This window comes from Saccopteryx bilineata, chromosome 10 (genome assembly GCF_036850765.1).
Source record: "Saccopteryx bilineata isolate mSacBil1 chromosome 10, mSacBil1_pri_phased_curated, whole genome shotgun sequence".
Lineage (NCBI taxonomy): Eukaryota > Metazoa > Chordata > Mammalia > Chiroptera > Emballonuridae > Saccopteryx > Saccopteryx bilineata.
Window position 1 is genome coordinate 50,650,567 of NC_089499.1, and position 15,643 is coordinate 50,666,209.

The 15,643-nt window shown below is 46.7% G+C and overlaps 1 protein-coding gene across 2 annotated transcripts in view; it reads right to left on the bottom strand.

Annotated features, from left to right (window-relative positions):
• IRAK2 (interleukin 1 receptor associated kinase 2) overlaps nt 1–15,643 on the bottom strand; it is an 89,556-nt gene that overhangs the window by 65,797 nt on the left and 8,116 nt on the right. Inside the window, exon 2 of one of the 2 annotated variants that reach the window (XM_066246051.1) lies at nt 3,791–3,973. The exons of the other annotated variant lie outside the window; for it this stretch is intronic. Coding sequence (XP_066102148.1) covers nt 3,791–3,973 — 183 coding nt within the window. The remainder of the gene's footprint in view (nt 1–3,790; nt 3,974–15,643) is intronic. 2 annotated transcript variants of the gene reach the window in all.

Here is a 15,643-nt window from a genome sequence, read left to right on the forward strand (position 1 = left end):
ACTGCGGGCCTTCAGCAGACCGAGTAACCCCCTGCTGGAGCCAGCGACCTTGGGTCCAAGCTGGTGAGCTCTTTTGCTCAAGCCAGATGAGCCTGCGCTCAAGCTGGCGACCTCAGGGTCTCGAACCTGAGTCCTTCTGCATCCCAGTCCGACGCTCTATCCACTGCGCCACCACCTGGTCAGGCAAAGCTGTGGTTCTTAAACCATCATCTGCATCAGAATCAGGCCCCACTCCTGAAGTTTCTGAATCAGCAGATGAGGTAAGGCCCAGAAATTTGCATTTCTTTTTTTTTCTTTTTTTGAATTTTTATAAGAGTTTATTTGAGCAAAACTCTTGCTGGGGAGCAAGATCTCAAATGCTCTAGGAATTTGCATTTCTAACAAGTTCTCAGGTGATAAACAAAAATCTGGGAAACACGCTTTGAGAATTACTGGTTCATGGAGACAAGGGGCTGCTAAATGGACCAAGCCAAGGACTTAACTCCTAGCAGAAGGAACCTTTTACAATTGTTGTCAGCCAATTTGTCAGTTACTCTAACAGGTACTACAGCATGTTTGTCATCTCAAATGAGAGTTTTGACTATGATTTCCTGTACTAATGGCACCACTGACAGAGAAAACTACTCATCACCCTCAGATCCCAGTCCCTGAGCTAAAGGAAGGAGCTGATGAGGACCCTAGGCCTGTTTCCCTGGGAGAAAGGGTGAGCTGTTTTCTGTGTGAAAAGACAAGTGTACGTGGACATTTGGGTGGCAGGCTGCTGTCCCTCCAATATTTATTCACTCCTCTTCTAGAATGATAGAAGGTTTAGTTGTACACATAACCTCCCAGCTAAAGATTACATACACTGCCCAGCCTCCCTTCCAAATAGGAGTGATGATGTGACTAGGTCCTGGCCAATGGCTTGTGAAGGAAGTTAGGTGTGCAGCTTTTCGGGTGCGCCCTTCTTGCTGGCTGCTTGAATATCCATGTGTGGGCACAGGGTTGCCATTTCAGGTACGAGTTGGCAGCCAGGTGTCCAAGATGGCAAGGCAATGAAACAGAACCTGGTCCTCCATACCATGGAGCTTGCCCTATCAGCCCTGGACAGCTTGGACTGTCACAGGAGAGAGAAATAAACTGTTGGATACTTTCCACTGTAGTCTGACCTTAGTAACAGCAGTGGACCTGGAATGCTAATACAGGACACTACCAAGAAATGGCTAAAAGAGTAAAAAGGGGTTGATGCTGCCAGACCAGGCGGTGGCACAGCGGGTAAAGTGTCGGACTGGGACGCAGAGGACCCAGGTTTGAAACTCTGAGGTCACCGCTTGAGCGCGGGCTCACCAGCTTAAGTACAGGGTTGCCAGCTTGAGTAAGGAATCACTCGCTCTGCTGTAGCCCCCCGGTCAAAGCACATATGAGAAAGCAGTCAATGAACAACCAGGTACTGCAACAAAGAATTGATGCTTCTCACCTCTTCCTTCCTGTCTGTCCCTGTCACAAAAAAAAAGGGGACAGAGGTTTGACACTTTGCCAGTGCTGGAGGATAGAATGGGTAGCTGGGTAATAAGCCTTCTGTAGTAATTTATACTAAATGTTATGACATTTTTTTCTTTTTTTGTATTTTTCCAAAGTGAGAAGTTGGGGGGTTGGGAGGAGTCAGACAGACAGACTCCCACTTGACCAGGATCTACTTGGCATGCCCACCAGGGGGCAAGGCTCGGCCCCTCTGGGGTATTGCTCCATTGCAATCGGAGCCATTCTACCACCTGAGATGGAGGCTATGGAGCCATCCTCAGTGTCCGGGCCAACTTTGCTCCAATGGAGCCTTGGCTGCGAGAGGGGAAGAGAGAGATAGAGAGGAAGGAGGAGGGAGAAGGGTGGAGAAGCAGATGGGTGCTTCTCCTGTGTGCCCTGGCCGGGAATCAAACCCGGGACTTCCACACGCTGCGCCAACACTTAATGTTTGACATTTAGTTTGACAAATTAGCCCTGGCCAGATAGCTCAGTTGGTTACAGCATCATCCCGAAGCACAGAGGTTATCAGTTCCAGCCCTGGTCAGGGCATACATAGGAACAGATCAATGTTCCTCTCTCTCTCTCTCCCCCTCCCTTCCTCTCTTGCTAAAATCAATGAATAAAAATAAAAATTAAAAAGTTTGACAAATTGAATAACAATGGTCTTGGCAATAAAGACCCAGAAAATATCAAGGACCCTGGCTGGATGGCCAGATGGTTTGGTTGGTTGGAGCGTCATCCCAAAGCACAGAGGTTGCCGATTCAATCCCCAGTCAGAGCACACACAGGAACAGATTTATGCTCCTGGCTCTCTCTCTCCTCTCTCCCCCTTTCTCTCTCTCTAAAATTAATTAAGTAAAATTTAAAAATACATATACCAAGGAACAGAGGCCCACATACCCAGCTTTGCACAGTCAGACCAGCAGCCACCCACTGTACACGATTTCAAAAAGACTAGATAGATGCCTCCCTGGTCCCCCATGACTCCCACACATCACCTTTTGGTTCAGGCCTAACCCTTCAGAAGGCCTCAGTTAAATACAGGTAATAATACTACCTGGAGACCATAAGCCTCTGAGGAAGCCACTTTACTTCTAGGACTTTGTGTATGTGTGGTTATCAAGCACTGTTTTATTCAAATCTATTTAAACCCCCCTTTAACTGATGGGTAGAAATCAGGTTCTCAAACTACCCCATGCAGCTGAGCAAGGTCACAAACAATCTTCAACAAGTACAAGCAAAGTAAGGTTTAATTAATGCTACAATTAAACCTTAGACCAGCTGGAATACAGAAATTTAAAATGCTTTACACACACCTTTTATATTCGCCTCCAAAAAATAACAGAAATTTATAGCACATTTTTCCTCCAGAAAAAAAAAAGATACAGAAAGAAGTGTTACCTGTGGACTCAAAGCAATAGTAAATACACAACCTGACTCTCAAAACAGAATAACCACCAGAAGATTTGTGGATGTAAAAGCAGGCTTTAATCTCCCTTCCTCTTTCTGGGGCAATTTTTTTTTTAATTTTTTAAAATTTTTTTAAATTTTTTACAGAGACAGAGAGTGAGTCAGAGAGAGGGACAGACAGACAGGAACGGAGAGATGAGAAGCATCAATCATTAGTTTTTCATTGCGTGTTGCAACACCTTAGTTGTTCATTGATTGCTTTCTCATATGTGCCTTGACCATGGGGCTACAGCAGACCGAGCAACCCCTTGCTGGAACCAGCGATCTTGGGCTCAAGCTGGTGGAATTTTGCTCAAACCAGATGAGCCCGCGCTCAAGCTGGCAACCTCGGGGGTCTCGAACCTGGGTCCTCTGCATCCCAGTCCGACACTCTATCCACTGCGCCACCGCCTGGTCAGGCTTCCTGGGGCAATTTTAATCAGCAAGGCTAAGAGGAAGAGAGTGAGGGTGGGGAAACAAAGGTAGACTCAGAGCTGAGAGGATTGAGGCAGCTGCAAACAGGAAAGCAGGGATCTGAGTAAAGTTCTACCTGAAGACAGGCTAACAGATAAAATGTCAGTGTTTCCTGGAAGCCCAAACACTTCATTCTGTGGTTCCCATGAGAAAAGCTAAGAGTGAGGGCTACAAATCCAAGCGACTTGGGTGTGGCCTCCAGCTTCACCATGACCAGAGGTAACATCTGTGACTAATTTCTTAGTTGGATGGTAAACTATTTCATCAAATTTTAAGATTAAAGAAAAAGGTTTTAAGAACAGAGAGTACACAGTGCCTGCTGAAACACACTCAGGGCTGGCCACATAGGGCCATCTTTGTTACTCACAGTTCAGGATGATCTGGGCGGCACGGTAGAGCTCCAGGTGGCACAGGAGGTCCAGCAGCTGCTGGACAGTGGCCTGCCGCATCCCCCACCACCACAGCAGCTCCCGGGTGATGCTCACACCCTGCACTCGCTCCATCGACTTGATCTTCCGCAGCTGGGTCAGGTCTGTGATCACATAGGAGGCTGGAAGGCGAGTGAGAGGATCTGCTCAGAGTTAGAAAAGCAGCCCCTCCCTGAGACGGTCAGCATGTTATGGGCTTTGTTCATAACATTTTCCCCATCCACCCTACCTGGATGAGCTAGGAACACACAGGCAGATCAAGTTTAATGCTGATTCTATTTAATACCCACAGGGACCAGCACATTAACCCTTGAACCTAAGTATCAACATGGCTGCCACACAAGACTTTAGAAAGACCACTGGATGAGTTAAGGAAGGAGAAGTCAGATCCCCGAGGAGGAAGAAGCAAGAATAAAGGGAAAGGAGCCAGGGGGGTAGCTGAGTCAACCAATTATGGATTAACTACTTTCTATAGTTCTCTGAAAAGGGTGTTTAGGGTCACTTGCTGTACAGAGAAAGGAAGATAGAACTTATCTGAAAACCCCTTCCTCTTTCCTTTCTTAAAAGTTTTTAAGACCTTAATTTGGCCCTGGCTGGTTGGCTCAGCGGTAGAGCATTGGCCTGGCGTGTGGAAGTCCCGGGTTCAATTCCCGGCCAGGGCACACAGAAGAAGCACCCATTTGCTTCTCCACCCCTCCCCCTCACCTTCTGCTCTGTCTCTCTCTTCCGCTCCCACAGCCGAGGCTCCCTTGGAGCAAAGCTGGCCCGGGTGCTGAGGATGGCTCCATGGCCTCTGCCTCAGGCGCTAGAATGGGTCCGGTTGCAATGGAGCAACAGCCCAGATGGGCAGAGCATTGCCCCCTGGTGGGCATGCTGGGGTGAATCCCAGTCGGGCGCATGCAGGAGTCTGTCTGCCTGCCCCACCCCCGCCAAAAGACATTAATTTACAAATTCCAACGCTTATTCTCTGACCTCACCTAAACCTCCTCCCTTTCTAGAGTCGTGTGATTGATGTGTGTACCTCTACTAGACAAAGGGATCACGAGCCCCTTGTATGTGAACCTGTGTTCTGTAAAAAGTATATAAGATGTAAGAAATCTAACTTTGTGGAACATGTGTTTGGTTGCCTCTTTTGGGGTCACACTGCTCCACAGGCTAAATAAATCCTACTTCCTTCATCAAGTTGGGCATTTTTGTCCTCCTTTGATTCCTACAATAGAGTGGGTCAGGGACCTTAAGCTTTAGCTGCTGATTTGCTCTGGGCAAATCACTTCCCCTGTGGAGCCTGTTTCCATAACTGTAATAGTGGGCTAACTCTGCCTGCCTCCCCTTCCAGAATAAAAGCCCTGTATAGTTTTATGTGTTCTGTTCACTATTAGATCCCCAGAACAAAGAACAGTGCCTGACACAGAGTGCAGGCAAGGCCAGGACAAGGACGAAGAAGGGGAGGTGCCCAGGGGGAAAATTTTAAGGAGAGGCTCATTGTCAGTGCTGAACATACACTTGTGAGACTGGCTATTAGGCCAGGACAAGTGGAATAGAGAAACTGAGACAGACAGTTCAAGGGCCAAGCAGTTCACAGCCATCCAGTAAATCACAAAATCCTAACTTCACTAACCAAGGACACTTAAGAAATGGTTCAGCCTGAGACCAGGCAGTGGCGCAGTGGGTAGAGCGTCGTACTGGGACACGGAGGATCTAGGTTTGTAACCCTGAGGTCACTGGCTTGAGCGCAGGCTCACCAGCTTGAGCGCGGGTCGTTGGCTTGAGCTAGGGGTCACTCACGCTACTGTAGCCCCCCTACCATCAAGACACATATGAGGACACAATCAATGATCAACTAAGATGCTGCAGCAAAGAACTGATGCTTCTCATCTCTCTCCTTCCCGTCTGTCCCTATCTGTCCCTCTCTCTGACTCTGTCAAAAAAAAAAAAAAAAGAGAGAGAGAAAAGAAAAGAAAAAAATGACTTATACTTCTCCTCAACTGGAGGGTAAATATCTTAAAACACCCTCCTCAGGGAGATAGGTAGCAAAAACCCAATTAGTGACATTTGTGTCAACCCCACTCAAACACAGATGAAGTCAGGAAGATAAATCTCTTTTTGGCACATCAGCATAATTCTATTGAGAGTCTCCCCTAAACTCTCAGCCTTTAAAATCTTTAAGCCCAAGGACTCAGCATGTGTTCTCTCTCTCACTCTCTGGGACACACCCACACCTTTCCTTTCTACCTCCTCTTCCCCCCAGGCCCGTTACTTTGCCTCTCTCCTCAACTCCAAGAGCCCTTCTTCTGCATTTGTAACTTGTTTCCTAAGCCTACGCAGCCCTGCTGGCTCATTTCTACTATCTCTGAACTTTCTAAATAACCTTTCTCTTATACTTTGAGTTCCTGACTCTGAATTCTTTCTTTGCTGAACTCAAGAACTAAGGCGCAACCTCACCAGTAACAACGGGTACCATTTTGCTGCCAATATCGCCAATAACACTTGCAACGCCTGAAGAGTAGGTGCCTCCTTATGCCTCCTTAAATTTTACCCTGGGCATCTCATCCTCCTCACCTCTAAGTCCCATCCCTGTTACAGGAAACTTGAATGAATGAATGAGCCAAACCCACCATTGCCCACCATCTTCACAGAACAGTTATAAGGATCAAGAGAGCCTGTGAATCTAAAAGCACTTTGCCAATTCTGCAGCAGGGGGCTACCACTGGCAATACTAAAAACAATGCATTCTTTCTTTTATTTATTTATTTGGGGGGGTATTTTTCTAAAGTGAGAAGCAGGGAGGCAGAGAGACAGGCTCCCGCATGCACCTGACAGGGATCCATCTGGCATGCCCACTAAAGGGCGATGCTCTGCCCATCTGGGGCATTGCTCCACTGCAACCAGAGCCATTCTAGTGCCTGAGGCAGAGGCCATGGAGCCATCCTCAGCACCCGGGCCAACTTTGCTCCAATGGAGTCTTGGCTGCAGGAGGGGAAGAGAGAGAGAGAAAGGAGAAGGGGAAGGGTGGAGAAGTAGATGGGTGCTTTTGCTGTGTGCCCTGACCGGGAACCGAACCCAGGACTTCCACAAGCCGGGTCAACGCTCTAACACTGAGCCAACCAGCCAGGGCCTCATTTTTTATTTTAAAATTAATGATTGTTCACTAAAGAAAACTTGGGAAATGTAAGGGGAAAAACTAATAAAACAAGTTACATAGCATCGTATTAGAGTACTTTCAATTCTTAACACCCCCCTACACACACACACACACACACACACACACACACACACACACACAGATGTAGGTGTGGTTCTGGATGCAGTTGTCACTAGACTATAAGATTTTGCACCCTGGCCAGTTGGTTCAGTATGTAGTGTCGGCTGGCATATGGATGTCCCAGGATTGATCCCTGGTCAGGGCACATATGCAAAGTGATCATCTGCTTCTCTTCCCCTCTATCTACCTTTATCTCCCTCTTCTCTCCCTCTTTCGCCCCGCACAGCCGGTGGCTGGATTGGTTCGAGCCTCAGCCCCAAGTGCTGAGGATAGCTCAGTTGGTCTGAGTGTCCACCTCGGGCGCTGAGGGTAGATAGATGATTCAAGCATCAGCCTCAGATGGCAGTGTTGCTGGGTAGATCCCAGTCAGGGCACATGTGGGCGTCTATCTCACTAGCTCTCCTCCTCTCACTTAAAAAAAAAAAAAGATTTTGCAACCTGCTCTCATTTATTAACTTTATACCATAAGCATTTTCCCAGTTGTTACAAGTTCTTTACAAATAGCTTTATGAATGGTCACAAAGTATTTCACTGAGTATGGTGAAGTGAGAAAGGCATTTTATTTAACTAGGAATAAAATAATCATGCTTCAGTTCTAGGGTTTCAGAGATCACAGGGCAAGAATCTATGTGAACATCGAAGTCATTCAGGCCTAGGGCAGGGAGCTCGTTGGCCAGAGCATTGTCCCAGTATGCCAAGGTTGCGGGTTCAATGTCTGGTCATGGCGTATACAAAAATTAACCAATGAATATATAATAAGTGGAACTACAAATCAATGTTTCTCGCTCTCTCCTCTCAAATCAATAAATAAAATTTTAAAGAATTTTTTTAAAAAAGAAACACATCAAGTCATTCATTCATTCAACAAAATACGATTGAGCATTACTGTGCTTCAGGCCTGTGATGAGCTCTAGAGAGCCTGTGGTGAGTAAACCGGAAGCCCATGGAGCTTTGCTGTTTGAAAATAGAAACATGCCTGACCTGTGGTGGCACAGTGGGTACAGTGTTGACCTGGGATGCTGAGGTCACCAGTTTGAAATCCCAGGCTTGTCCAGTCAAGGCACACATGAGAAGCAACTACAACTTGATGCTTCCTGCTCCCACCCCCGCCCGTCCACCACGCATCTTTCTTTCTTTTGCTCTCCCCTCTCTAAAATCAGTAAATAAAATCTTTAAAAATAAATAAATTAATATACAAACATAAATGAACTGAGTGAAGAAAGGGAGATAAAATGAAGCCCAGGAAAACATAACTAAGAGCCTCAAACCCTGGGCTAGGAGTTTGGATTGATCCTACGAGCCACAGATACCATGTTAGACTTCAGAGCCAGGAGGGACATAACCATATTGCACAATCCCCTCCCCTCTGAAGGAATGGGGGAGGTTGAGAAAGCCAGCTTCCTGCAGACAGAAAGACTCTAGGAAGGCGCCCTGTTAGAATGGAAAATTCCTTGAGTTACAACTTTAGTCACTGGAAATCCCAGGCTGGGTTCCAGGACAGTGGGAAGTGATGTCAGCAGGGTCCGGGGCTGCTTCCAGCTGCAGAGAAAAAAAGAACAGAGGAAACTACTGCTCACAACTGCCACCCTTGGAGGCAGCATAGCATGATAAACCAGCAGCACACGGGCTGCCCCTGGAGCTCCATGGGTGTGAGAAATGACCTTTAGCTTCCGTGGATGGCATGTCCTGACAGATAATGTAGGAGAAATGGAAACTAAATGTAGATTGGACATCTTAGCTCCCTGAGAAAGGGATATATCTTAAGGTACTGACCTAACAGCATCTAATCACACCTTTAAAACAGGGTCCAAACCAGATAGGGATCCTGCGGGGCGGGGGGGGGGGGGGTGAGTCACTGCCGAGGGTCCTGTTACATCCATACTTCTTTTCTCCACACACACAGGTAACAGAACATTTGGAAAAAGGGAGAAAATCAAATTCCCCATGACATCCCACTTGAAAGGTCTTGTAAGCACTGCTTATGCTTTTGCTTCTAATCTTCCAGATATGTGTTTATGCCTGACCTGTGTGGTGACACAGTGGATAAAGCATTGACCCACAATGCTGAGGATGCCGGTTTGAAGCCCGGGGCTTGCCTGGTCAAGGCACATATGGAAAGCAACTACTATGAATTGTTGTTTCCTGCTCTTCCTCCCTGCTGCTTTCTGTCTCTCTACTCTCTCTAAAAAGATCAATAAAAAGGCCCTGGCTGGTAGGCTCTGTGGTAGAGCGTAGGCCTGGTGTGTGGAAGTCCCAAGTTCGATTCCCAGTCAGGGCACACAGGAGAAGTGCCCATCTGCTTCTCCACCCTTCCCACTCTCCTTCCTCCCTGTCTCTCTCTCCACTTCCCACACTCATGGCTCTACTGGAGCAAAGTTGACCCGGGCGCTGAGGATGGCTCCATGGCCTCTGCCTCAGGCGCTAGAATGGCTCTGGTTGAAATGGAGCAACGGCCCAGATGGGCAAAGCATCGCCCCCTAGTGGGCATGCTGGGTGGATCCCCGTCAGGCACATACAGGAAGTCTGTCTGTCTGCCTCCCCGCTTCTTACTTCAGAAAAATACAACAACAAAAATCAATAAAAATAACATCTTTAAAAAATTACATGTTTAGGTCAGCAGGATAGTGATGGTCCAGGCCTAGACTTCCGTCTCAGAAGCCTCATTTCAAATCTTATCTCTACCACTGACTTGCTGTGTGCCTGGGGAAGGCATTTCACCTCTCCTGGTGCCTCAGTTTCCTCATCTACAAATAAGAACAGCACCAGCCTCAGAGACTGCTAAGAGGACTAGATTAATTATATGTAAGAAGCATTTGCAATAGTGGTTGGCATATATTAAGAGATAGAAATGTTAGCTGTGGCGCTGGCCAGATGGCTCAGTGGTAGAGCATCAGCCCAGTGTGTAGAAGTCCCAGGTTCGATTTCCAGCCAGGGCACACAGGAGAAGTGCCCATCTGCTTCTCCACCCCTCCCCCTCTCCTTCCTCTCTGTCTCTCTCTTCTCCTCCCACAGCTAAGGCTCCATTGGAGCAAAGTTGGCGCAGGTGCTGAGGATGGCTCCATGGCCTTCACCTCAGGGACTAGAATGACTCCGGCTGCAACAGAGCGATGCCTGGATGGGCAGAGCATCGCCCCCTAGTGGGCTTGCCAGTTGGATCCTGGTTGAGCACATGCAAGAGTTGTCTCTCTGCCTCACCACTTTACATTTCAGAAAAATATAAATAAAATAAAATGTTAACTGTGCCTGGCCTGTGGTGGTGCAGTGGATAAAGCATCAACCTGAACACTGAGGTTGCTGCTTCAAAGCCCTGGGCTTGCAGGGTCAAGGCACATATGGGAGTTGATCCTTCCTGCTCCTCCCCCCCCCTTCTCTATAATAAATTAAAAAAATCTTTTTAAAAAAAAATGTTAGCTGTAGCCTGACCAGGCAGTGGTGCAGTGGATAGAGCGTCAGACTGGGATGCGGAGGACCCCAGTTCGAGACCCTGAGGTTGCCAGCTTGAGCGCGGTCTCATCTGGTTTGAGCAAAGCTCACCAGCTTGGACCCAAGGTCGCTGGCTCGAGCAAAGAAGGGGTTACTAAGTCTGCTGTAGCCCCCTGGTCAAGGCACATATGAGAAAGCAATCAATGAACAACTAAGGTGTCGCCATGAAAAACTAATGATTGATACTTCTCATCTCTCTCCTCCGTTCCTGTCTGTTTGTCCTTATCTATCCCTCTCTTTGACTCTCTCTCTCTGTAAAAAAAAAAAAAAAAAAAAAGTTAGCTGTAATTGTTAAACCATCTATACCAGGGATGAGGAAACTTTTTGGCTGAGAGAGCCATGAATGCCACATATTTTAAAATATAATTCCATGAAAGCCATACAATGACCCGTGTACATTACGCATTATCCAATAAAAATTTGTTGTTGCCCCGGAGGACAGCTGTGATTGGCTCCAGCCACCCGCAACCATGAACATGGGCGGGTATAAATGAATGGATTGTAATACATGAGAATGTTTTATATTTTTTACATTATTATTTTTTTATTAAAGATTTGTCTGCGAGCCAGATGCAGCCATCAAAAGAGCCACATCTGGTTCACAAGCCATAGGTTCCCGACTCCTGATCTATACTCTACAACAGGGGTCCCCAAACTACGGCCCACGGGCCACATGCGGCCCCCTGAGGACATTTATCCAGCCCCCACCGCACTTCCGGAAGGGGCACCTCTTTCATTGGTGGTCAGTGAGAGAGCACAGGATGCATCCTGTGTGCTGTATGTGGTGGCGCCACAAAGCACAGCGATGCGGGACGCATGCATCAGGGCTCCGGAAGCACATCATATCACTTGTTACGGCTAGCATTGACAAATATGGAACCAGACACTGACCATCTCATTAGCCAAAAGCAGGCCCATAGTTCCCATTGAAATACTGGTCAGTTTGTTGATTTAAATTTACCTGTTCTTTATTTTAAATATTGTATTTGTTCCTGTTTTGGTTTTTTACTTTAAAATAAGATATGTGCAGTGTGCTTAGGGATTTGTTCATAGTTTTTTGTTTGTTTGTTTGTTTTTTGTATTTTTCTGAAGCTGGAAATGGGGAGAGACAGTCAGACAGACTCCCGCATGCGCCCGACCGGGATCCACTCGGCACGCCCACCAGGGGCGATGCTCTGCCCCTCCGGGGCGTCGCTCTGCTGTGACCAGAGCCACTCCAGCGCCTGGGGCAGAGGCCAAGGAGCCATCCCCAGCGCCCGGGCCATCTTGGCTCCAATGGAGCCTTGGCTGCGGGAGGGGAAGAGAGAGACAGAGAGGAAGGAGGGGGGGGTGGAGAAGCAAATGGGTGCTTCTCCTATGTGCCCTGGCCGGGAATCGAACCCGGGTCCCCCGCACGCCAGGCCGACGCTCTACCGCTGAGCCAACCGGCCAGGGCCCATAGTTTTTTTATAGTCTGGCCCTCCAACGGTCTGAGGGACAATGAACTGGCCCCCTGTGTAAAAAGTTTGGGGACCCCTGCTCTACAAAAACCTGCTCTTATCCCCACTGGTTAACACTACATGGAGACCATCCCTCAAGGTCTGAGTTCCTGAATCCTGCAGTTCACCTGATGTAGTAGAAAAGCTTGGCCCTCTTCAAAGCACAGAGCCTCCTGAAATTACCCACCCTAGGGTCAAATGCCCCTTGTCTGATTAACAGAAGGGGAAAAGAGCTAAGGACCTTCCCCACCATCATGTCTCTGAAGCCTCTCAGCAATTCATCCCCATTTTACAGATGAGGAAACTAAAGGCTTAGAGACAGCCTCAAGCCACAGCTGGGCAAAAACAAGGCAGGGCTTTGCATGAAGACTGGTACTTGCATGTGTAAGCGAGATGGGGAGCGGTCCAACAAAAGAACCCCTGCCTCTGGGTCCCTCAGAATACACCTGGGATGACGGGGGAAGCTATAAGAAGCCTGTTTTTCCCTAAGAGCAATAATGGATAGAGCTACAATCAGGAAAATGAACAGGAGGCAGCCCTGTTATCTGCCAAGAACTGTCAAAATGAAAGAGAGTGCACATTTGTGACCGTGCAATTTTGAGTCACTTTAAGAATCTTCCCACTTCCATCCCCCAGGACCACAAACAACCCTCAGGACAATCTTTTCTAAAATGATTTGCAGAAGCCAAGACCCTTTAGGATTAGAAGGACAATCGCAATTACTGGTTCTGCTGAAGAGGAAATCAAAGAGTGGCGTAACTTGGTAAGGACCAGCCAACTGCAGGGGGGTGGCTAGCTTCCAGCCCAGTGACCACTGATCCAAAATGGAGAGCTGGGTGACCATGGGGTTCAAAGCCATCTCCGTAGGGCAAGAAATGGACACACCCTGACTTCTTCACCACTCCACCGTTCATACGTCCTTCAGCTCATCATACATTTAAGTGGTCACTGATATCTGCCCTTGGCCAGGTACTGTCCCCAGGCTCTGGGAATACAGGAGTGAACGGGATGGGTCAACTCCCCATCTTCATTACATTCTCTGGGAAGAGAGAGATGTAACCAAAAAAGAAACAAGGTAATGTCAAAGTGGAATAAAGGAAATAAAATATAGTTATAGGATAGAAAATAATGAAGCAGGGTAGGCCTCTTTTTTCTTTTTCCTTTTTTTTTTTTTTTTAACAGAGACAGAGTCAGAGAGAGGGATAGACAGACAGAAATGGAGAGAGATGAGAAGCATCAATCATCAGTTTTTCATTGCGACACCTTAGTTGTTCATTGATTGCTTTCTCACATGTGCCTTGACCACGGGCCTTCAGTTAGACCAAATAACCCCTTGCTCGAGCCAGCAACCTTGGGTCCAAGCTGGTGAGCTTTTGCTGAAACCAGATGAGCCCGCGCTCAAACTGGCGACTTTGGAGTTTCGAACTGGGGTTCTTCTGCATCCCAGTCTGACACTCTATCCACTGTGCCACCGCCTGGCCAGGCTCCTTTTTTTCAGACAATGCTATACTGTTGGCTTTGAAGGAAGGGGCCACAAGCCATGGGATGCAGGCAGCCTCTAGAAGCTATTAAAAGCAAGGAAACAGATTCTTCCCCAGAGTCTCCAGAAAGAATGCAGCTCTGCCAACCCCTTGGCTTTAGAACTTCTGATCACCAGAATGTTTGTTTGTTTGTTTTTTGACCTCCAGAATTGTCATATAATACATCTATGCTGTTCTTAAGCCATTAAATATATGGTAATTTGTTACAGCAGCAAAAGAAAACTAACACAGACTAGAAAGCCAGCAATGGGGAACTCAGGTGGAAGAATGTCTCAGGCAGATGAAACAGCAAGAGCAAATGCCCTAAGTCTGGACCAAGGAGGCCAGTGTGGCTGAAAGAGGGTGAGCAACATAATGTAGCAGAAGAGGAGGGCACAATCATTGGGGTCAGATTGTGTCAGATTGGGCAGGCCTGGTGAGGAGTTTGGATTATATCCTTAAACACAATGGAAAGCCTCTTACGACTTTGAGCAATTCTGGTCTCCAGGGCCTAAAAAGTTAAGACATATTCCACAAAGAAGATGTACAAAAGGCCAATATACATGAAAGATATGCAACTGAATCATTAGTCTTCAGGGAAATACAAATCAAAACCACAGGGAGATACCACGTCACACCCATGCCACTAGATTTTTAAAAAAAGACAATAACAAATGTTGATAACAAGTATTGGTAAAGATTTAGAGAAACTAACCCTTATACAATATTGGTGGGAACATAAAATGGTTCAGTCACTTTGATTTTTTTTTCCATTAAATGGAAAGCAATCTGGTAGTTCCTCAAAATGTTAAACATAGAGTAAACCTATGACTCAGTAATTCCATTCCCAAAAGATCTACCCAAGGGAAATGAAAATATATGTCCACACAAAAACTTGCATATGAATGTGTGCCGGAGTATTATCCACAATAGCAAAAACGTGGAAAGGACCCAAATGACTGTCAACTGATAACTGAATAAATAAAATGCAGTATATCCATACCATGGAATATTATTCGGTAATAAAAAGAAATTAAGCACTGATCATGCTACAACATGATGAACCTTGAAAACATGCTCGTCTCAAAACACCAAGGTTGTGGGTTCGATCTCTGGTCAACCACATATGGGAAGCGAACAATGAGTACACAACTAAGTGGAACAATAAAATAAATGCTTCTTTCATGCATTCTCTCTCTCCCTTCCTCTCTCTGTCTCTTTAAAATCAATAATAATTTTAAAAAGAAGAAAAAAGACATGTTAAATGAAAGAAGTTAGTCACAAACACCATGTAGTATATGACTATATTCATATAAAATGTCCAATTATGGACATTTGATAATGCCTAAAAGGGAAAAACAAGAAGTGTGTGTGGGAGTATAAAGGTTAACAGTTAAGGGGTACAGGTTTCTTTTTTCTTTTTTTTTTGTGACAGAGACAGAGAGATACAGAGAGAGGGACAGATAGGGACAGGCAGGAAGGGAGAGAGATGAGAAGCATCAATTCTTTGTTGGGCACTTTAGTTGTTCATTGATTGCTTTCTCATATGTGCCTTGACCGGGATCTTGGGCTCAAGCTGGTGACCTTAGAGTTTCAAATCTGGGTCCTCCGCATCCCAGTCTGATGCTGTATCCACTGGGCCACTGCCTGGTTGGCGGGGTACAAGGTTTCTATTGGGGGTAATTAAAATGTTCTAAGATTGACCATAGAGAGAGATGTACAACTCTGAATATACTAAATGCCACTGAACTGTACCCTTTAAATAGGTGAATTATATGGCATGTGAATTATATCTCAATAAAGCTGTTTAAAAAATAAACTCAGGCCTGACCAGGCAGTGGCGCAATGGATAGAGCATCAGACTGGGACACGGAGGACCCAGGTTCGAGACTCCGAGGTCGCCAGCTTGAGCGGGGGCTCACCGGGTTTGAGCAAGGCTAACCAGCTTGAGCCCAAGATCGCTGGCTCCAGCAAGGGGTCACTCAGTCTGCTGTAGCCCCCTGGTCAAGGCACATATGAGAAATCAATCAATGAACAACTAAGGAACCT